The 23,586-nt window shown below is 36.5% G+C and overlaps 1 protein-coding gene across 4 annotated transcripts; it reads right to left on the bottom strand.

The window, feature by feature from the left end:
• Positions 1 to 683: 683 nt before the first annotated feature.
• On the bottom strand, positions 684 to 23,185 carry LOC131951601 (kelch-like ECH-associated protein 1B). Of its 4 annotated transcripts, none has more exons than XM_059313928.1 (6): positions 22,945 to 23,185; positions 7,877 to 8,757; positions 5,815 to 6,426; positions 5,010 to 5,215; positions 4,348 to 4,524; positions 684 to 3,649 (listed from the first exon to the last, which is right to left on the bottom strand). In XM_059313928.1, the coding sequence occupies exons 2-6, from the start codon at positions 8,689 to 8,691 to the stop codon at positions 3,510 to 3,512; spliced, it is 1,950 nt and encodes a 649-aa protein (XP_059169911.1). In that variant the 5' UTR covers positions 8,692 to 8,757; positions 22,945 to 23,185; the 3' UTR covers positions 684 to 3,509. The 4 variants fall into 4 exon arrangements, with proteins under 4 accessions (XP_059169911.1, XP_059169912.1, XP_059169913.1 ...); XM_059313929.1 differs by lacking the exon at positions 22,945 to 23,185 and adding an exon at positions 13,182 to 13,288; XM_059313930.1 differs by lacking the exon at positions 22,945 to 23,185 and adding an exon at positions 13,006 to 13,057.
• Between the last annotated feature and the right edge of the window lie 401 nt (positions 23,186 to 23,586).

The following is a 23,586-nucleotide window of genomic DNA, read 5'->3' as shown; positions in this document are numbered from 1 at the left end:
TAATCTTAAATAATAAAACGTGTGGTCCAAGTCTTGATCCAAGAGAAGATTTAAAGTGTGCAAAGTAAAGTAAAGGCAATTAGCAGTTTTTACAAGAAAGTCTACCGCCCCCCCCCCCCCCCCTTCCCGCTTTTTACCAGTGCCCCTTTTTAAGTGCATGACCTTCCACCATGGTTTGAGTCACATAGCATCTTTGTTTCTGTTATAGCTCAAAATGAATATTAATGAGATCATTTTCCCTGTTCATTGTGTGATTTGTATTGCTTCCGAATATTTAAACAATTGTGGTGGTGTTTACTTATTTGAACTTAGGACTAAATTCTAAGTTACACTCTTTATTACTAATGTTACTTTTTTACTAATTTTACTAAACTCATTTGACACTAAGGCTGACTAAGGTCTGAAACAACACCACTTATTGCAGAAAGAAAATATTAAATGGATTCTTCTAAACTTACCAAAGCTAAAATTGTAGTTAAAGTAGTTAAGCACAATTGGTGCTATGAAAAAGACTTTTGTTTAGAAGAAGAGTTTAGATCCGCACATTGCTCAAAGAAATATGGATGGCTTAAGTCTACTTCATGTTCCAATCACAATCACAGATAGAGCAATAACATTCTTATAAAAACATTCTTACCTTAAACATTCTTATCAAAGATCACAACAAAGACCATTCTCTTCACAGTATTTAATTATCACATTTTGAGAGGACATGGCACTGACAAATGAAATGAGCAGGACTACAGTGGTTTATCATTATGAGGTAAGCATCAAGTTGTTAATCCAAACATAAATTTGACACGAATGTTTGAAAAAAAAAGTAATCAATGACTGGTTTCATAATTATAAATTATATTTTCAAATAAAAATAATGATGCAAACATTTCATTTGATTTTTTGTTTATTTAACTTAATTATTAACTTAATAGCACAGATAACAGAGTAGCACTTAGTGCAAGAATGTTAGTGGAAGTGTAGGTAGTACAGATGAATACTCAAGCAGAAGTCTGACAAAATACCTTTGATTTCGTTGTATAAAAGTGTACTAACTCTCTCTCTCTCTCTCTATATATATATATATATATATATATATGAATGTGAACATTATTATATATCTTAAACATGGTATTTAGGGGATTCTGCTATTTAGTTTGAACACTATTATTTAAACACAATTGTGCAAAAGGAGATAGGACCAATAAAGATTAATTTGAAAACTCCCTGATCAATGTTGCCAGAAATCACGCCTGACAAAAAATTAGATTTAGAGCCAAAACTGTATTTCTTCTTAATGACTTTATGTCAATTTTCATCATACAATATTCAACTTTTTACATCTAACATTTAGTGTCACAAACTAATGACCAAAAACTATTAATATTTTAAATTTCTTTCCTTTTTTTTCACATACTTCTGGCTGAGCCTCATACACTGATTGAAGAAAATGTCCATCTTCCTTGAATTATCTGACCGTATAATTGGTCAGTATAGGAGGGGCCTTGTAGGTTGTTTATTAATCTGAATTATTAGATTACATTAAAGAAACACCATAAAAGAAATCAGCATCACCATACACTTACAGTCTTGTGTAGAGGAAAACTTCACAGCATTTCATCAACACAAATATCACAGAGTGTAGTTTATGTGTAACACAAGAATAGATAAAGACTGGACAATTGTCTGTTATAAAAGCAATGATACATTTCTTCAATATATCAGGCCTGTGAAAAACACAGACCACTATTCAACTGGAATTTTTGAAGTTTATAAAACAAGTGCTGTTCAGCATCAAGTGCAAGGGGAGAGAGGTACTGGCTTATATCAAAGTTAGCTAATGTTTGACACAGAAGGTATGCACACCAAACCAAAGCTTATATCATAAAACTTTATTTTAAATATCATTTTAAACCTAATCAACTTTTCCAATTTTACTTTATATACAAGTGTTATGGTTGATAACAATTTTCATTAAAATTGCAGCTGTATAAAGTATTGTGCAGATGACTAAATATTGAATGAGGAGCAATAAATACACAAAAACTAACACTAGTAAGTTTGAGCTTAAAGAATCCCTTGATAAAAAACTAACAAACTCACCGGGTCACAAATTATTTTTAAAATGTATTTTTGTTAACTGTACGTGAAAATATAATGACAAGTTTGATTGCACTTGGTAAGGCAAAAGTGAAAGTTTGATATGGGTACCAAAGACAACACAGTTCTGCATGAGCCTTCACTACACACACACACAATATAACAACATAAATATGGTAAATCATCCCCTGAGTTCACACATAATGTTTTACATGTGAAAGTTGCATATAATTATTATACACAATATTTGACACATGAAAATTTAAAATAATTATTGTACAAATGATTTAAACATGGAAAGTTTCACATGATCATGTTATAAGTATTTAAAATGTGGTAGGCTTGTACAACTATTTTATAAATACGTAACAAGTAAAAGTTCAAAACAGTTATATTTCAGATGTTAAATAAATTTTAAAACAATAAATTTATGTAAGCACTGACTAAGTATATGTACATTAGACACAATTTAAAAAATAGACACATCAGGACGTGGTCACCAGAATGTACACAAAATATTGGTTGATTTCATTGTCCACCTCAATTTATGTACACATGTACATATAAACACATAGAAATGACACACATGTTGTTCTTAGAAATAAGTCACTGAAGTACTTGACAGATGCTGGTGGCAACAAGCTGCCATCAATGACCACAAGTGGACCAAAGCAAGTTTGTTTCAGCAGTATATTTAAACTGTTGTTTAGATGTGCAAACACTATAATTTTTCTTCATTTGATCTATCAGATCAATGCGAATAAGCAAGTACAAAAACTGTAAATAAATGTTCAACAAAAAAATTATCATGAAGTATAAAGTTCTCTCCCCTTAACTGTTAGAAAATTCTACCATTTTTTAAGTTTCAAAGTATAGAATCAGGTTAATCTGTCAAAAAATTGCATGGTTGCCTACATTTTGACAATTTTAACTGTAGTATAAATCATTGTTAAATAAAATATGGTGTGTTTTTAACATAACACAATTCAAACTACACTACAATAAATGTGACAAACATCCCATATTCTGTATGTTGATTGAAGTTCATGTTTTTGCAGATATTTTTTTGAATTATCCAGGTACATTAATTTACTTGAAAAAGAATCCTCGTGCCTTATTTAACTTGATAAAGATGTCAAGTTCTAATGTCTATTACTGTGTTCCTTGAAGTATCTTTCAATATGTCATTGATGAAATAAAGTGAACTGGCCATAAGCAATGTTATCCAGACATATTTTGTCTCAGTTTACAAGAGACGTAACCATCAAGTTTGTTAATACGACTGATGTTTGGCATCACTGTATTCCAAACATATATGTATATAATCCAGGCGCCGTCATGTTTTTTCAACAGGTTCAGAAAGACGCCAATCTAGTTAAAATCCCTAGGGCTGTGTATAGAGCATCCTGCAAACATCAGCTAACGTTAGGTTTCCTCTCCACCGCCACGCCATGGCCACTACGCTCACACAGCATGACAGTCTCACACTCCCAGACATCTTTCTCTGGGCAGTAGACCTCAACACAGGGTAGGAAGTCGCTGCCATCATACCCACCTGCAAAAAACAAATAAACCATATTTAAGTATTTATTTATAAAATGAATTCTTTACTTTTCTAAAATTACATGACTGTACATGGGTTGAAACAAAATAAGTGTTCCTCCAACATGATTTAAACCTTTAATATATATATTATTTATATACCAGTTAAACCTCTAGATAACGGCTTTTCAAAAACAAAACAATATAAACAACAAAACAATGTAACAAATAACAATATAAAACAAAACAATATAAACATTTAAGTTTAAACCACCAGGCAATATTTGACATAAAGTGTAATGTTAACATCATAGGTAAACAAAGATACTGAAAATAGTCACTGTAAATAACAGTATGTCGACGCTTCCAGAAGGGATTCATGTCCAACTCTCCAATGGCAGTAATTTTAGTAGTAAAACATTAAAGACAAGGTCTAAAGCACTGAACAAATGCAAAAGTTTGTCAAAAATCTGAGAAAGGTCTTAAGAACTGAACAAATGCCAAAGTTTGTCAAAAATCTGAGAAAGGTCTAAAGCACTGAACCAATTTAAAAGCTTGTCAAAAGAAGTGAAGAAATGTGAAAGGTTGTCAAAGTTCTGAGACAATATCTAAAGCATTGAAGAAATGTGAAAGGTTGTCAATGTTCTGAGACAATATCTAAAGCATTGAAGAAATGTGAAAGGTTGTCAACGTTCTGAGACAAGGCCTCACCTAGTGCAAAAAGTTTGTTGTTAATGACAGCCACTCCCACGCCACTGCGAGCCTTCAACAGGGAGGAGACAAACTCCCACTTGTTTTCCTTAGGGTTGTACCTCTCCACAGTCCGCAGCTGGTTCTGACCATCAAATCCTCCCACAGCATATATGTAGCCGTTCATCACAACCACGCCTACACAAAAACAATGGATATCATGTTTTACAACAATTCTATTTATATACTAATTAGTTAAACTACAACTAATTTTAAAAAGTATATCAAATATTTCAACATGTACGCAAACTTTGAACAAACGGCTTTAAAAAAATCTAGTCTGGAAACGAATTTGTTTCCCTAGATACAAAATAATTAACATGAAATGTGGTTTTGCATTAAATATGTGCTTCTAATGTTAAGTACATAAAACTATAGAATATTTTATTTTATGGCATCTTTTTAAATCAAATATTAGTGCTTTGAGTTTGAGCTATTTAACAGGATTTAGATGTGTTTTAAATGTATAGATGAAATGAAGCTTCAAGTATTCATGTTGTTCATCACAGTACTAATAAACATACAATAAAAATGTGGTCATATCTAGATCAATAACTCTCCACCTATCTGAACTAAATACAATATCAAACATCACAAATTTCTCATCCAAGTATAAGACCTACCAGCGCCACTCCTTGCTTCATTCATTGGCTCCACATCCTGCCACTGGTTCTCCTCTGGGTGGAAACACTCAACAGACTTGAGCCTGGTCCTGCCATCAAACCCCCCCACAGCGTACAGCAGTCTGTTGACCACAGCAACACCTGCTGACATTCTGACTGAGTTCATATCTTTGATTGGTTCCCACTTGTCCAGGACTGGGTCATACCTGGAACAACGTGATCTTTAAACTTACAGAACTTTTACATTCAATGAACAAAACAATTATATGTTAATGCTTAACTGATTTTTAGATAGGAACATAGCACTATACTGGAAATATTACATCTAGTTATGAGTAATGTATGCATACTAAAAATACTAATGACTAAGGCAACTAGGAATTTAAAACCATTTTCTCCTTGTGACGTAAACATCAGTAACTTAATATTTCTTTATATTTAATGCCTGGTTGATTGTAGGCTTATATCAAAGACCTAGAAATTTCATCTACATTAGGATTTGAATAATGAAATATGATATTATGATAATCAGGACATTCTTGTTATGAGGCAGCATGGTCTAATGACTGAGCTTACAACTGCTAAAAAATAAGTCATGAGTTTGGAAGCCATATGATTTCCCTTTTATACACCCAGCTCTGATGGATATCTGACACACACTAGGGAAAGTAGAGGCAGACTGGGCATAGTTCTAACAATACTATCCCTTCATATGGCAAGGTCTCTGATACAGGTGAGCTAGGTTTTAAAGGGTAATTTTAGTACTTCACACTTGAACTAGAAAGAAAAAAGAAAAGCAACAAACCTCTCAGCAGATTTATGCTGCTCTCCCCCTGAAGACCCTCCTATGGCGTAAATCTTGTTGTCAAGAACCGCCACACCCACTCTGTTCCTGGCTACACGCATGGGACTTTTAGAGATCCACATATTCTCCTCTGGGTTGTACATGTCCAGAGAAGCCAGGTCCCTGTTCTCACCCCGGAACTTGAAGCTCCCACCTATCACGTACACTGACCCCAGCAGCGACGTGACCCCCGGGCCACATCTAGGGTTCGGCAGGTCATTCAGGCGAGTCCATTCTTTACTGCAGGGGTTGTAACACTCCAAGCACTTGAGTGAGTCCATGACCTTACGATAGAACCCGCCCACGACGTATATGACTAGAGGCTTGCAAGGCTTTCTGGGCTTATCCGAGCAGGTCCGGTGCTGCTTGAGGCTCCGCAGCTTGTCCAGGAGAAGCTTGACGCACCTGGGCAGCTGGTTGATGATGTAACACTTCTCCAGCTGGTCCTCGAGGAAACACGGCGCCAGGTTCGTGAGACGGACCTTCTCCAGCAGATCTTCCAGCTGGCCGATTCTTTTCTCTGAGTCGTGCTCCACCCATCTGACCACTGCCTGGAAGACCTCCGTTTCACACCTGGGATAAAACAAAATACAACTTGAACATAGAGTCGTAGACTTTTTCTTAACTACTACACATGGCATCCAAGTTTCAGATCTAAAATGACAGAATATAGCTTAAACTTTGAGAAAGATGAACCAACATATCTAGTAATGAAGTCATGTATTTGAGCAGATATACGGGTCAATAGTCTGATTATACGGGCTCGAGTGTGTAGGAGCTCCCAAACTCCACCCAACCCGGATGGGTACCTGACTCACATTAGGTAAACTACGGTAGCTGGGAATAAGTGCTGACATCAATATACCCATGCATGCCGAGGTCGTTGAAACATATGAACTCTACTTCATCTACCCATGTGTCTTGCACGAAAGGGAAAAGATGATGATAAAACACAAGATACAGATTATAGAGACCGCCACCGTCCCGTCTATGTATCAAATCAACACTATTGTAGAGGTTTTTTTTTCAACGCTCGGAAATCCGACGATTTTTTAACTTCGTTATTTTTTTTAGCGGCAATAGCAGGATGTGATCAGAAAGCCTAGCATCTGAACACACAACAGAAGCCTAGCATCTGAACACACAACAGAAGCCTAGCATCTGAACACACAACATAAGCCTAGCATCTGAACACACTACAGAAGCCTAGCATCTGAACACACTACAGAAGCCTAGCATCTGAACACACAACAGAAGCCTAGCATCTGAACACACTACAGAAGCCTAGCATCTGAACACACTACAGAAGCCTAGCATCTGAACACACTACAGAAGCCTAAGATCTGAACACACTACAGAAGCCTAGCATCTGAACACACAACAGAAGCCTAGCATCTGAACACACAACAGAAGCCTAGCATCAAAACACACTACAGAAGCCTAGCATCTGAACACACTGTAGAACTCTAGCACATGACGACACTACACAAGCCTAGCACATCACCTCACGACTAGCACATGAACACACTACACGTAAACATACAACACGCATTGCACGTAAACTAATCGTAAACACACTACACACGCCTATAACGTAAACACATTATACGCCTTGCACATGAACACACAAGACACATGTGAGCTCTCATCGGTTCAATCGCATAACGCATTGGTTGTAGTTTTTATTTTAAACTTTTATTTAATTCATTACCACCATTCTGGAAAAAAAAAATCATTAACTAACTAAACGAAAAATCGTTCCAATGTTAGGTGTCACATTGTTATTGTAACCTACACTAAACACGATTTCTCTTTTCCAATACTAAATCTAAAGCTATTTCTTTAATCTACCTATGGTATAAATTATTCAGTCACCTTCAACTGTTTGGTATTCAATAATGCGGGCATTACATCTCATTAACCGCAAATAATGAATAAGCCTATTGTTATGTTAAACTTTGATCTAGTAAACAACATTAACAATGCAGGTGTCACGTTAGAGCATAATGGAAACATCACTCACTTGACATTGAGTTCATCTTTCTGAATGATACAGATGACATCGTTGACATCTAGCGTGAGAAACTCGTCGTACTTGATGACCTCACAGAAATGTTCACGAATGTATTTCTTGGCCTTGTTCTCCAAATCACAACAGCCGTGCGCCGCGGCGAAGTAGGCGAAACCTATACAGTTACTGGGGTCCAGTTGCTGTTCCATGAACAGCGTGCAGGCGTCTACCACATGCTTCATCTCGAGAAATATCGCAGAGACCAGCAGAGACTGGACATTGTCCTGCGTCACGTGAATTTCGTACGTGTACGCGAAGTTGACCAGCTCTCGCAGAATCTCGGCTGTTAGACTGGGTTCGAGAATTTCTACAGAGCTGGCGTTTGATTCTTTCATCCCTCGTGTGAACATCCCCCTGAAATAGTCACTGCAGGCAGCGAGGATGACTTTATGCGCGTGGATTTCTTCCCCTTGGATTCGAAGCGCAATATCACAGAGGGAGCCTTCGAGTCTAAACTGGTTGATAGCGGAAAGTGCTTCATCAGCATATTTGGAGATGGTAAAGTGCATGCTGCCGTCTGACGACACGCTGGTGATGGGTGCACGCATCATGTACACCGATAGAGGCATGGGCCGACTACAGGCCGCTGTGGTCTGGTCGCGAAGGTACGCCTCCCAGATCCTGGTGTCCGAGTGTCCGGCCTGTGGGCACGTGTTGCCCGTCATCTGGCCCAGCTGCCCAGGGTGCAGGATCTGCTCCCCCCTGGGCTGGGGCTGCATTGAGGATGTGGTGCTCCATACAGGTGAGTGGGAGTAGTTCGATGCCATCAGGTACGTTGATGTGTGTCTTGTGCAGCATGCAAACAGATTCAGGCACAGCTAAATCCATAACACCTATATAGAAAAACAAAAATACACATTACATTTATTACATCTGGTAATTTTTTTCTGATTGATTTTCATTTACACAAAACTTAAAATTAAAAAGAAAATAAACTAACTAAAAACTTTAAAATCATGTTAAAATTTTTGCATTAAAAACACCCAATGACTGCTGTGTAAACAACAGAGAGACCGCCAGCTTCACGAGTAACATACATTTTAGTCTTAGGTCTTAGTTAATTGGGTATATCACTCAGACCACCAACACCTTTGGAGTGAGACAGTATAGTATACTCATTTTAATACATCCACAATTTTTGCCATTTCATCATAAGCTATATCCAGTATTTATATGCTGAGCTAATGTTACATTACAAAATGACGGTCAATTTAAAAAATGTATCACTTTTACAAGTGGTTTCTTTCAGGTGAACTAGGATGAATCAGCGATAATGTGACCTCGGTTTTATCAATACAAATACGGTGCTTCTGCGCATGCTCACACACGGCATATTGTCATGACGGGGGAACTGGTACCATATTTACAACAGGAGATTGTCATAAAGGTTTACAGTCAGCCGGGGGTTGTTGCACATTTACAACAGGAGATTGTCATAAAGGTTTACAGTCAGCCGGGGTTGTTGCACATTTACAACAGGAGATTGTCATAAAGGTTTACAGTCAGCCGGGGTTGTTGCCCATGCTGTAGGCTAAAACAAAAACCGTTACTAGATAAACCTTAACAGTTAGTTTGTGTCAAATGCTTAGTTCTTTCGTACGTCAATCTGAAATATCGATTGTAGTTAAGAAAAGTTAACTAGATTCATACCAATTGCCACAAAATAGTAACGAGAACAAAAGCAACTTAAGGGTAAAAGACATTCATAGAAACTATTGTAGACTGCATACCGTGCATACAGAACATAAAATCACGTTAATGGACTTTCAAACAAGAACTGCAATAATCAGTCTGTGTCGCGTACATATCGTCCAATGTGTAGTAAAGCACATAGCCTTTTGACCAATGGCTATTTTATAAAATATTTTCCTCAAACAAGTTTAACATTAAAATATATAGGCTTATAATTCACGTGTAACGGGTACCGACAGCTAGTCAGTACGAGTAGCGATCAACGTAATTAAACTTAGTTTATCTACTTATTTTAACATTTTCAATTAAAATGCTGTAAAAAATAAAATCCCTTCTGTGAGAAATGTTTTAATAGTTTTTGATATAATCATTTATCGTGTATGTTTTTAACCTCCATTATTGTATCCACATTGTGTGCATGTTTTATCCTCAATAATTTAATCAGATTTGTTTCTGTGTTTATTAAAGCATGTTATTGAATCGTGTGTTCGTACAATGGTGTACAGAAGAAACAAAGGCGCAGAAGAGGTGGGTAAAGGTGGTGGTCCACCTGTGGCCTGATGACTGGGCTTGTCATCAGGGATTGTGTGATGAATGGGACAAAAAGGTGTGCTCAGGAGCGAAACGTAGAAAATTAGTAAGATGTATTAACAGCAAGTATTTACCAAATCTATAAAAAAAAAGCAGCGTAGTTATGTTTTGGGGTAATGCTAACTGCAGGTTAAACTACTCGTTTCGTTAAAGATGTAAGCTTTAAGTAAGTACATGTGTAATTACTTTCATTGGAAAAAAAAATATCTTCCAGATAAGGAAAGACGGTATTTAACAAAAAATAGTTGAAATAATTTCCCCATACAAGATTTTAATAATTACTGGACTGGTATATCACAGCACTAAAAATACAGTGTACATTTCCGGATCAATATAAATCTATACCTTACGTCATCCTAGAGTCAATAAATCAATGAGAGGAACATTCCAATGTTAGAGAACTGCAGGACATATAGCACATTGGGCGTAGCTATTAAGCTACATTTATCAAAACAAAAGTAGCTAGAAGGCTACATTTATCAATACAAATGTAGCTAGTAGGCTACATTTATCAACACAAATGTAGCTAGCAGGCTACACTCACCATACAAGTGTATAGAAAAAGACTAAATACACAAGTAAATGGAGTACAAGTGTAGCTAATAAGCAAAATACACCAATACATCTTGTACACATGTATCGTATAAGCTAAATACAACAGTACATCTAGTACATGCGTAGCCAAGAGGCTACATACAACCGGCTACATACAGCTAGTAAAAGTCACACCATACGGACCATGGTATGCCAACAGATAAGATTGCAGTTGTCAATATGACTCGGCATTAAAAAAAGGTAACATACCGGCTTTGGTTAAAATGTAACGAGATAGCGGTGTTGATTTTTTAGGTGTGCTTCTCTTTAGTTTAAATAACCGTATCTAGTTCAAGTACCCTGTAAAAAATTGAATATATATCTACGATAGAAAGATAGTTCTTCAAACAAAATTTAAAAAACGTTATATTTTATACGTTTATTCTGAAAGATGGGACACACACAGCCCACCCCTCCTCACTGTTCCATAACCTTTAACCCCAGTCCTAAGTGTCGCGTTTAGTATTTTTACTTGCCTGCGATCCCGTACCTTTGAAGATACAATAAACGTGACAGATGACAATGGTATGTCAACCACACAAAAAAACAACTTCGCATCACTTGGTTTAGCCGTACCATAAGAGAATGATTTCTCTACCCGAAGAGGACACACGTCGAAGCGCCTACGATAATGTAAACCAGGGGTCTCCAAACTACTGCCCGCGGGCCGGATCCGGCCCGCGAAGTCCTCTAATCCGGCCCGCGGAGATCTTTTTGCCCAAGGAAAAATCGTTTGTTGGTGATGGCTAAGGAACTTTGCGCAGAAAAATCAAAGACATGCCTGGAAGAAACTGGCCCCCGAACTGAAATTTGATATTTAATGCGGCCCTCGGACTGAAAAGTTTGGAGACCCCTGATGTAAACGATAAAGATAAGGGAAAAGAGCCGGTAGCTGAGTTGTGCTAAGTAAGGTAGTTGTCAAAGGATTCTTTGTGTGAGTTTTCATACCGACTGTTATCATTGGGCAGGTTCAGCATCGCAAAATAACATGTTATTATTACAAATTACATACATTACACATACGTTTCTATGTACTAATTTGGTTATGAATGAAAACACATTTTCAAACGCTGGTAAAATCATTTAAACATCTGAAATACTTATTAAATCTAAATGTCTACAAATGTAGTATTTAATATAATTTAAGGTTTTATATTTTATCTACAGTCGTATTCTAATTTTAAATGTTTTGAAGGATTAAGTAATTTATCGAATTGAAAAATTGGACGCAACTAACAGAAATCAAGATACTAAGTTGATCAATTGTTATTTATAATGAGTCAAAGCAAATGCCAAAAAACCTGAAGTGATACATAATTACATTTGTACTGCCATTTAAATATTGCAACTTTACTTTTATTCCTGAATTTTTGTTGTCTATGTATATTTCTGATGCCGCCGTTGCGTCTTTCCTATCACCAGTTGGCGTAGGCAGGCGTGCATTTAAGTTTGGAAATCGTGACATCCAAAAGATCTCGATCTACATCATCTACATCATTCACAGGGACTCTTTAAGTAACTACAATCGTATGCTGAATACGCTTCTAAATTGCAAAGAGATAATGAAGAAATCACGGATAGATCTATATAAAGTGAAGGGAAGGACTTACTAAATCTCGTAATCCATCGAAGCATGAAGTGCCACAAACAGGATTTTCGGCTACACTGAACTGTTGGGCGGGATAAAAAAACCACCCGGGTTATTTATAGCTTGCCCGCGAGATGACACCGACAAAAAATGTGGTATTTGAAGTAGGCCTACACGTATACTTTGATCTACATTCAACAACATATGCAGAATTAGCATATGGATCTATGGGGACGACGCGAATTTCGCGCCCGCTTAAGAAACGAACGTAGGGTAATAGAGTTCTTGGAAAACTATCTAAGTTAATTAAACAACTTACAATAAAAACAAAGGTATAGTTATTGTATTAAATTAATTAAAATTGTATTTATTTTCGCAAAAAGATGTTGCCATGTGAATTCATAAACCACCTCTAGTTTACTATGAGAGCATTTCTAATAATTATGTTTGTAAAGGGAAATTTTAATTGTAGTTTTCGAAGTGGTATGTATCAAGCGAAATATCGACCATTTTCGTCGTACAACACCACTAAGGCTCAATATGACAGGTAAAGTGTGATTTGATGAACATAATTTTGTTACAAGTTAACAGGTAAAACATTTGTGATACAACTTACATGGTTGGAAGTAATCCAAGTATAAACATTGTGTGTGTCAAAGGATTAGCCCGAAGGCACAAAACTGATATTTTTTTAAAGATAACCCGCGATACTACCACCAAAAACAAATTACGTATACATCCATATTTAGCCACACTCAGAAGATTATTACTAGGAGATCGAAGAACAAATACCTGAGAATAAATCTTACGGTATGTCGGCACACAGCAGTAAGTCCCCATACAGTAAGACAGGGCAAAGAAATGCGGCTAACTTTAATAATGTTAAATGTGCTACGTCACGGTCCATGACGAGCTATGGGTGTGTGTCAATAGGGGACTACACTGTTGTGGATTCATTCTGTCTTGGTTGCTGTTTGCTGAGCTCATTAGTTTGTCTACATCTGGATCATTGTTTGTCCCCATGATTAGCCGCTAGTAAGAATTTATCGAATCCTGACTTTAATTAGATTACTTAACGAAATGCTGACTTCAATTAGATTACTCAACAAAATACTGACTTCAATTGGATTATTCAACAAAATGATGACTTCCCAAAGATTACTCAACACAATTTTGACTTACCAAGGATTACTTTAAAAAATCCTTACATCTTCAGATAACTCTAGAAAACACTCCGATTATCCACAGCAACATAAATAGCACGAAAAAGTTATTGACTTACACAACAAGTAAAATAACAAAAACCAATGAGGGTGCTACTGTTTAAAGGAAATACGATTGACAACTGTTTAAATAAATCGTCCAACTTTTATCTACCCGTCACATTAAGAAAGACTTCCCCCCTCCCCCGCCCATCACACTACACATTTTACTCAGACGGTACATATAAGAGGCGTAGCGACCCCTCCCGGCGCCCGGGGACAAACTTTCGATTTGCACCCCTCCTCGAACTTTTCATTTGCACCCCCCCCCCCCCACCTCAAACTTTCGATTTGCACCCGCCCCCCATCGAATTTTTCATTTGCACCCCCCCCCCCCTCAAACTTTCAATATGGCCCCCCCCCAAGGTCGGCGCCCGGGGACATATGTCGTCCCCCCCCCTCGCTACGCCTCTGGTACATATACACATCTCCATAATTGAATATTTAAAAACTCTAGCAATGTAAATCAATCTTGAATTAGTAAATATGAGAATAATCAATTTTTAGTGTTCGTAAATGCTAAAGTTAAAAGTCAAAATAAATAAAAAACCTTACATTAAAACATTTAATAATACATATTTTCAAACAAATAATATCTACAACAAATAAATAACTGCGAATAATTGTCTGTTTAGTAGCGGAACTTAAAGGCACAGCCCGCCAAGTTACTCAAGTAGGTCGCGAGACTGTATCAGTCCGCCATGTTCGATTGGCGACGTCACCATTCTACACGATCACGGTGACGGTGCAAAAAAAAAAAAAGGACCGGGATATATTCAATGGGTACACTATATTAAAACTATCAAAGATTCTTTCCGACTGTTTGTGTTTGTCCTGGGTACACAACTTGAGTTCACGGCTCGGTTAAACGAATAAACCGTCAGCACAGATGATGACGTCTAACACATAAACAAACACGGTTTATGTTTGTATATGACAACAGTTCAGGTTGATCAAATCTGCGCGTTTAATCTATTTATAGAAAAAAAAACTAAACCGGATGCGTGGGGCGAAACAAAATATGATGTTTCAAGAAAACTAAAGTGTAAACATGACAAGGAATCACTACGGCGTGGAGAAACATACGTACAACTTCTGTTAAGTATTTCTTTCAGATTTTTTCTCCGGGGAGGGGGGGGCGGTAGGTAGGTAGACGGTCTTCGGGTCAGTGGCGGAGTCCCCCCCCCCCCCCAGGAGAGATGCCTGAAAGAAACTGCTTCTGTTGTAGCTGGTAATCCTATCTCTATCACTAACCTCGCTCTGTCGCTAACCATAACTAATACACTGGCCCAAAAAAAAAAAACAACCCACGACAGTTCTGTTCTTAGAAAAATATAAACAAAAAAACTTTCACAAAACCTGTCCACAAACAGTTTTTTTTTCTGCGTATCCACATCTGTAAACCGTTTAAATATCGTTCGGTCCGGCCATTCATGTTGGTACATACCTAACATTATCGTTTCTGAGCTAGACGCCATTAAAGCATTTGTATGTACCCAACTGATATAAGGATAGTGTAATAAGTTCAAAGACCGGGTTCCGAACTCAAAACATTCAAGATATTCGTCCTGAGCTCTACCGTCCATCTAATAAACTGAAATGGACAACTTTAGGTGTAATTGTTATCCAAAATGACAGTTTAAAGTGTCCCCTTAACACTTTGATCCAGTGGATAACATACCAGGACAGAAGCTACTTCTGAGTTCATGAACTAGCTTCAGTATTCCCGGAAAATCTACGGCTGATCGGTGACAGCAAAATGTTCCGACCAAGCCTATGTTGCTAATCAGGATGTAAATTTGTAGTATGTGCAGACGGGGCGTATAACAGTCAATATGTGGTGTCTGGCTGACTTTAACACAAGCACCTGCCTCTGTACATGTTAATGAGTTGTATGGGAGAGAGTAACTTGAAAGTAGTTTTTATACGGCTAGTCAGGTGGTGCTCGACTTTAATCACTGTTTACATACATGTATGACTCTCATGTGTCAAGCACTTCTTTCTTTTTGCTAAAAACAGTTGAACTATTAAAATTAAAGCTTAAACGTAAATGGAATTTGAAAATGTTGAGAATTTGGATCTATTTTAAAAAATACCGATTTATCATTGGCTCTAAAATAATTTTATGCTACACACTTTCGGTTAAAGTTTTCATTCGTGTTGTTTATTAGTTTAAACTTCTTCTTCTTCGTTCTTAATTATGAGTGTTGAAGGGGATCGAGATTTATCTGCCAGTGGGTTTGATCTCGAGACTTTGTTCGAATTTATCAACCATGAGCTTTTTGCCGACTCGACCACGCCTCCAACACAATTAAGCGTTACGTGTCAACTGGTTATGCGCCATTGAGGCCATTGACTCCGATTTCAGCCTGCTTTTCTTTTTGGATTTGCTTCCATAGCCTTTGTTCAACCAAGAACAAACTACAAGGCAGCAGTTGTTTAATTTTGGAGTTGTCTCTCCTAGAAGAGTGGCTGTCCCCAGCTAACGAGCCTCGTCTGCCCGAGGGTTCGAACTCGAGACTTTACCGACTCGACCACGTCGACCCCTTTAGTTTAAACAAAAATGTATGATTTAACCAACCCAACTCCCTTATTGTGATATAGCCCTATCACACATGTTATAAAAGCAATTAAACTCGCTAAGCAATATTTGAACAAAAGACAAAGTCTACAGAAAACATGACGGTTTGCGTAACATAATGAACTGTTTCCAGCAAAAACAATGTTTTTTTTTTACATTTGTATAAGTGTAAGCAGTTGTTGAAATGGACACCCTCGAGTGTTTATCAACAATAATGTTGCAGTTCAAATAGGTCATTTTTAAAAAACATGTCAAATGGCATATAATATTAATCACGGGTAATGGTAAATTCCCATTCATATTAAGGAACCAGTTTAAATATTGTTGACTAGCTTTTAGTTTAGCCGGTGCGTTTTTTTTTCTCTCCATAAAATAAGTATGTTTAAATCAAAACACGGAATACAATATTGTTTCTTTTAGACTTTTTTCTCCAGGGAGTGGGGGCAAGAAACTTTCGGGGGCGGAGTACATGTTCCGGCGGGTGGAAGGGGGCGATAGAGATCCTGAAAGAAACAGAGGTAATTTTCAGATCACAACAGAATCTAGGAAACATGACGAATTTCTCGGTCTGGTGTGTCTGAGCTTGTTTTGTTTAATGAATCTTTTATTACATGCAGAAGAATAATATCGTTAAGTATCGGCGGCATTTTTTTCAACAAATTATTAGAAGGCTGGCTGATTAGTTGTGCATCTTAATTCAGATTTGAGCCTAAAATTAGAATACTGACAAATCATTATCAATTGTACTTTTAGGTTTCCTTAAGTGATCCAAACAAAAGAATTCAGGGAAAAAAAAAAGAGACCGAAATTGCGCAGTTAATACAGGCGGATGTGTTCTTCCGTATGAGACTTTCACCCAAACCCAACACAGTTTGCACACCTTGACGACAGGCACTGTGCCCACCTCGATAGTGCCTCACCCACACAGGTTGTACACCTTGACGACAGCCAGTGTGCCCACCTTGATACTGCTTCATCATTCTACAAACATCCTGGAAACCGTAGACTTCCTGGGTCACGTGGTGTGTAACGTGACCGGGTCGTGACCTCGCGAGAGTTCTATGAATAGTCACTGCGATAATTACTGCTGTATCACTGTGGTATTCACCGTTCACTGTGATAACATTAGTAGCAGTCAAACAATCTGACAGAGATACAACAGCAGTGGAAACTCGGTCGTTTGCTTTTCTGCTGTTTCATATCCTTCTTCTATTCCCCACAACCGAAACATCACGAAGTTGATCCGTAGCTGGATACTCTCTATTAACAACGCATTTATGGATAATACAAACAACTCCAATCTATGGATCCGGCACGTCAGCTGTCCCTAAAGCCCACACATTTAATAAAGAGACCATGTCTTGTATTTATGCATATTGTTTGTTTTTCATTGCTTTGCCGAGATCTTTGTATCTTGAATACCATATCGTATAAATTTGTTATTTTTGCTTTTTTATTTATCAGTTATACAATGTGAAGCAAACTAAAAGATGAAAGGATATATATTATATTGATGAATACAGTTGTATCGAACAAATCTGTTAACGGACAATTATAGCATCCACCGCCCTAAAATGTGCTTATTTGTTTTCATAGAATGCGAGTTCGCAAATTTGATGAATTCAAGATCATTGAAACCTAGGGGTTTTTCGCTTTATTCTGAATTAAAACACATTTCAGATTCAACTAGATAGAAGGAATCTAGATCATTAGATGCATTCATTGTTGGTGGCGTTAAAAAAAATAACTACAGCCTCGATATCGTATAGCATTGTTAGGTTGGCTAAAGTCGATCAAGTTCGGCAACATTAGGTTCCTGTAGGCAGGAACAGATCTAGATCTCTAGCCTACTTTAGCCTGCGCGGTGATAGGACAATCAATAGCGCGGCACAATTCGTTAGTCCAATAGCAAGGTCGTTTAGCTGGTTAAAGTTGCAGGACCATCCCAAGTCACCGAAAATACGCGGCGCACTGAAGCGGAGTCTACAGATGGTCACGGTAGGCTGGTCACACGAAACTCGCTGGGGAACAGCCATCCGATTGGCTCGCGTGTGACGTCATTGCTGCAACAATGTATTAGATGGTAGACGTGACGTATACTGAGTTTTATACCGCAAAAGCTGCACGGATTTCACACACGCCAACACTAGCACTACACAAGCGATACGCTACCCTACCAATCTACCAACTTAGGAGGCTTAGCGAGGGATGTAAGAGAATGAGTACTAAATGTAGACTTCAGATTATGACACATGAAAAAATTGCAATTTTCAAATGGAAAAAAATATAAATGCAATAAGAAAATAAAATTATAATAAAATTGACTGTAGTTAGTATATATTGCTACTTGAGCTATAGTGTATGATACAACCGCTATCAGTATCTTATAAATCTAAGAGGTACGGTTACATTTATAATGAGATTGTGAAAACAAAGGAAGACTTTCTTCCGGGCATCTCGTTTCTTAAGGGGGGGGGGGGAGAATAATGAAGCACTGCTCCCCTTTCCTAAAGTTCGACCACCGCTGCCACTCACCACCCCCCCCCCCCCCCCGAATGTTTCAAGTTTCACTTACGTGCAAAATATCTGAATTGCTGGTAGTGTGTTAGAACACAATGTCGTATGGTGGTTCTATTTAGGTGTATTTACATGGTAAGCCCATTAAGGCTATACAGTAATACTATGGTATTACAATAAGAATAATGCATTTGTTACGTGCAATTTGAGATATATGTCTAGATATTGGGAACAGAAAGGGTGTAGGAAATTGAATGAATGTAGGCAAGGAAATTGAATGGATGTAGGCAAGGAAATTGAATGGATGTAGGCAAGGAAATGGAATGAATGTAGGCAAGGAAATTGAATGGATGTAGGCAAGGAAATGGAATGAATGTAGGCAAGGAAATTGAATGGATGTAGGCCTACACTTAAAACAAAGCTAACAAGGGTTCACTCATGCAGACGTGCACATGGTAGTAGGAGCAGAGGCGTATCCAGGTTTCCGTTGTAGGGGGAGCGAAAAGAGCAAAAAAAGGCGCCGAATTTTTAACACGATCTATATACGTGTATTATATATATATATATATATATATATATATATATATATATATATATATATATATATATATATGTATATAATTACTAGCTGTATGCCATTACTTCGCTATGATGTAAAATAAATTGAAAGTAGCACTCTGAAGAAAGAAGAAAAAACACACAATGTAGGCCGACAAAACAAAAATTGTATCAATCTAAACATATATATATATATATATATATATATATATATATATATATATATATATATATATATATATATATATATATATATATGCACTACAACCAAAAACAATAAACGTAACACAATCTGTTTTGTAATTCTTATAAAAAAATTCTTACATAATAATTCCTGGGAAATTATTTAAGCCAAGTGAAGTAGGGGAAATAATCACTATCTTAATATAAATAAGTATATATCTACACATTTAATTATAAATGTCAAAACAAATAAATAATTACTTTATAATATAATGAAATTGTTTAACACTATTCGTGTTTACAAAATGTTTTTGTCTATAATCAGAATTTAATATACCGTCATCATAAATGCTAAAGTATTAGAGCATAATGAAAGTTTTTAAAATCTGAGTTGGAATAAAAGCACGCTTTTCGACGTATTAGAAAAACATTCGGAATATCAGCCTACATTTAACTAAGTATCGGTCTTTTAGTTCAGATCATACATTTTAATTAACTACTGCTTCTTTGAGTTCTTTAAAGGTCATTTTTTTAACATAGTGATAGGTAAGGGTTAGATCACTATATTGATCACACACCTTTTTACTGGTAATTGCAAAAACAATATTCACAGAGTTTTACGTTTAAAAAGCTAATTTTCTGGCGGCATGGTACTTTGGTACATCATTACGCATTTTTCTACATGTACTTAACAGATCAGTTCGTGGGGGGGGGGGGGGTGTTCAACTTCATTCACCACTGTCCGTTCACTTTAGGTCAATTATCCAACCCAGTGTATTCTTAGGTGTGACATTAATGTCGCTCTACACAATTGTGGTGGTGATGTGTGTGTGTGGGGGGGGGGGGGGGGATAACCAACTCAGAGTGAACATAGCGTCAGTTTTTAGATGACTGTTCTAAACATACATATATATTACACAAATATATATTACACAAATATATATTACAGAAATAGATTTAAATAAGTAGCAGTGGTATTATGACAATATTTTTTTACAGAGGGGTCCATGGGGGAGGGGGGTTGTAACTGTTTCATATAATTTGTAATCGTAATCACTATCGCCCAAACTGTAAGACACTACTAGACTAGTACAATAATGCTTAATTGCTGCATGAAAAGAAATCTTGTGATTTACATAAATGTGCCGACCAAAAATATTTTTTTTAACAAATATCATTGTTTAAAACTTTGAGTTTAAAAAGTTTCCAAAAAGGCGCCACTTTGCTGAAAATGGCCAGAGGGGGAGCGGCCGCTCCCCCTGCTCCCCCCCTGCGTACGCTACTGAGTAGGAGGGTCAGAAAAAAGTCGAGATGTACTAAAACGTGTGGACGAGGCAATTGTTTGATTTTGGAGTGATCTTTCCTAGAAGAGTTGCTGTCTCCAGCTATTGAACCCATCTGCCTGAAGGTTCGAACTCGAGACATTTCGTTTCAGCCATAAGCTTTATCTATGATATTATATTCCCAGTTCATTCTATATCCTGCATATACTATTAAGTAACAAACAATAAATCAAAATGATTAGTAAAGCAAGGTATACATGCATAGGCTCTTATCAGAAGTAGCTTTTGAAAGGACTATTTGTTTGTATTTCTGTGCCTATTCATATGGTGGAGAGGAAAGAGGAGGAGGGGTCTAAATTTCTAATTTTTGGGTAGATTACCCTTATCATCCATCTGTACCAGCATTGGTAAAATTAATTAACACATACACTACAGCTGGGAAAATGTTAAAGTTAAAGCTATTTACAATTGTTTTAATTTAAATATAAACTGTATTTAAAACATGTAGGTAGACCTACTTTTACAAACGCAAGTGTACCATTTCAGACTAGCTAAGTTTAGTGGTTTCATTGATCAATGAGAGCTTTATTAACCATTAGCCATAACAATAAGGAGATTACCTAGCCTACATGACAACTGCAGATTGAACTGTAGGTTGTATTTATTGACAAGTCATGTCATGAATTAAAAAATGTAAGTGCAAGTATTGCAAGCTAGTTATGTGTGCCAATTACTTTTTAATATTTGTCATTATGTTCACCTCTATATCCCTATGTCAACATAACAAAGTTGATGTTTCGTTTCATCTCTATATTCCTATGTCAACATAACAAGTTTGATGTACAGATTCACCTCTATAACCCTCTGTCAACATAACAAAGATGTTTGGTTTCAACTAAATATATCAAATATAATCCTATATCAAACAGAACTAAGATGATGTTTGGATTAAGATAATTATTAGTAGGCACCTATGTAAATGAATCATCTTTGTAAATATGTCAAAAATCTGACAATCACTTGCACACAATCACAGGCTAGAGAGATGTAGGTCAAAGTACTAAATTCCCATTGTTTTAAGCATGCTACACACAATTATTATTTTTGAGCTACAGCAATCTAAACTCATTAAATTTAAATATTATTATGTATTTGAAAAAAGTGTATGGGATGGTATGGTCATAGTATAGACAAGTTTACAGGATGTCCTAAAGTCCACCACCCAACTCGGGTGGGTAATTGACTCAAATTAGGGAAAGTCAGGTGGCTTGACATAGTTCTGACCATACTATACTGTTCCTTCATTTACAGAAGTTACTGAAACAGGTGAACTTTACTTCATCTGCCTCATGGGCATCTAAGTTATAAAGGAATGAACTATGAAGTGTGCTTTCTGATTTCATTAAGACTTAAACTTAGCACATGAGCATGATTTGAATGACTATGTGAACTGAAAGGTATAAAATGGGTACAGAGTCATATAGTATATAGGCCTACTATAGAGTAGGTTTGTACTTTTGGTTTTATATTAGGTTCATATTTTGGTTCATATTAGGTCTCTAAGGCTTAGATCTATATGTAGGCCTACTGAATTAATCTGAAATCTAGATCTAGCCTGAGTAATCATTAATTTGGATGTTTTACTATTTAATGACTTAGGCTTAGAGTTAAAAATTAAAATGTTTAAAAATTAAACAGTCTCTTTCTATACACAAAATGATCACAATGTTATAATTTACTTAATCTAGTTAGAGTTAGATGTTCTAGATCTAGATTCTAGTCTTAAACTTAAATCTACTTCTTAATGATTGATTGTGAAATGTACCAGTACCAGTCTACTTCTGATGAACTAATGTATATGTAACCATTAACCATGTAGATTCTAGATCTAGAGATTCTAGATCTAGATCTATCTCAACTAAATCTAGATTCTAGATTCTAAATGTATGTTTGTATGTTGTATGTAGAATCTAGCTAGAATCTAGAAGTTCAATCTAGCTTCATGTTCTAGAAGTCTAGATCTAGATTTTAGACTAAACTTCTAGACTAGATCTAGAAAATCTACTCTAGATTTAGATTTAAAGATTAGCTAGACTAGATCTAGATCTAGAATCTAGATCTAGATATAGGATTCTAGATTTAATAAAAAAAAATTGTCTGAGTAGACTTACCGCCACCGCTGTAAATAAACAAGAAGCCAATCCACAATATTCACATTTAGAAACCAGTTCCTCCATTGTAGATCTACATATAGATAATCTAGATATATTATTAGAACAATTCAACTAATGTGTTGTTACTAAAACAAAACTATCTCGACAACTTAAACTTTAAGTTTTACTTTTGGCCTACACATTCGTTTGCTTATCGCCTGGTATGCTTACACATCAGGTGGCGTAGCATGTGCTACAACCTTTGACCTCCCACTTATTTTACTCTTCTTTTTCAAAAAGTACATTAGCGAAGAGTGTTTACGTCACTGATATGAATAAAAGCTGTAGGCTGTACAATTTTCGCTGAGTCACAGTGACTCGATTGACCTGAATTAAGACCAGCTCGCAGTCCTTTTGCTGCGACTACAACGCAATAATATCTCAGCTATTTTTTGTGTGTGGTTGCGCAGTTAGATTGTTTGCAAAAGTGTGTCAATCAATCGTATTATTAAAATGTAATTATATCTAGGTCCTAATAATCATTGTAGTAAAAATAACATTATGTACTATGTAGGCATATTTAGCTAGACCTAGATTTATTTTACTTATTTAGGCCTCTTTATTTCTTCATCTTATTTTTCTGTCTAAACTTTATACATT

This window comes from Physella acuta, unplaced genomic scaffold (assembly GCF_028476545.2).
Source record: "Physella acuta isolate Inbredline_101_S28 unplaced genomic scaffold, ASM2847654v3 ptg000816l, whole genome shotgun sequence".
NCBI lineage: Eukaryota > Metazoa > Mollusca > Gastropoda > Physidae > Physella > Physella acuta.
The sequence above is the reverse complement of the archived record's forward strand: the minus strand, read 5'-3'. Positions and strand labels throughout refer to the sequence as shown.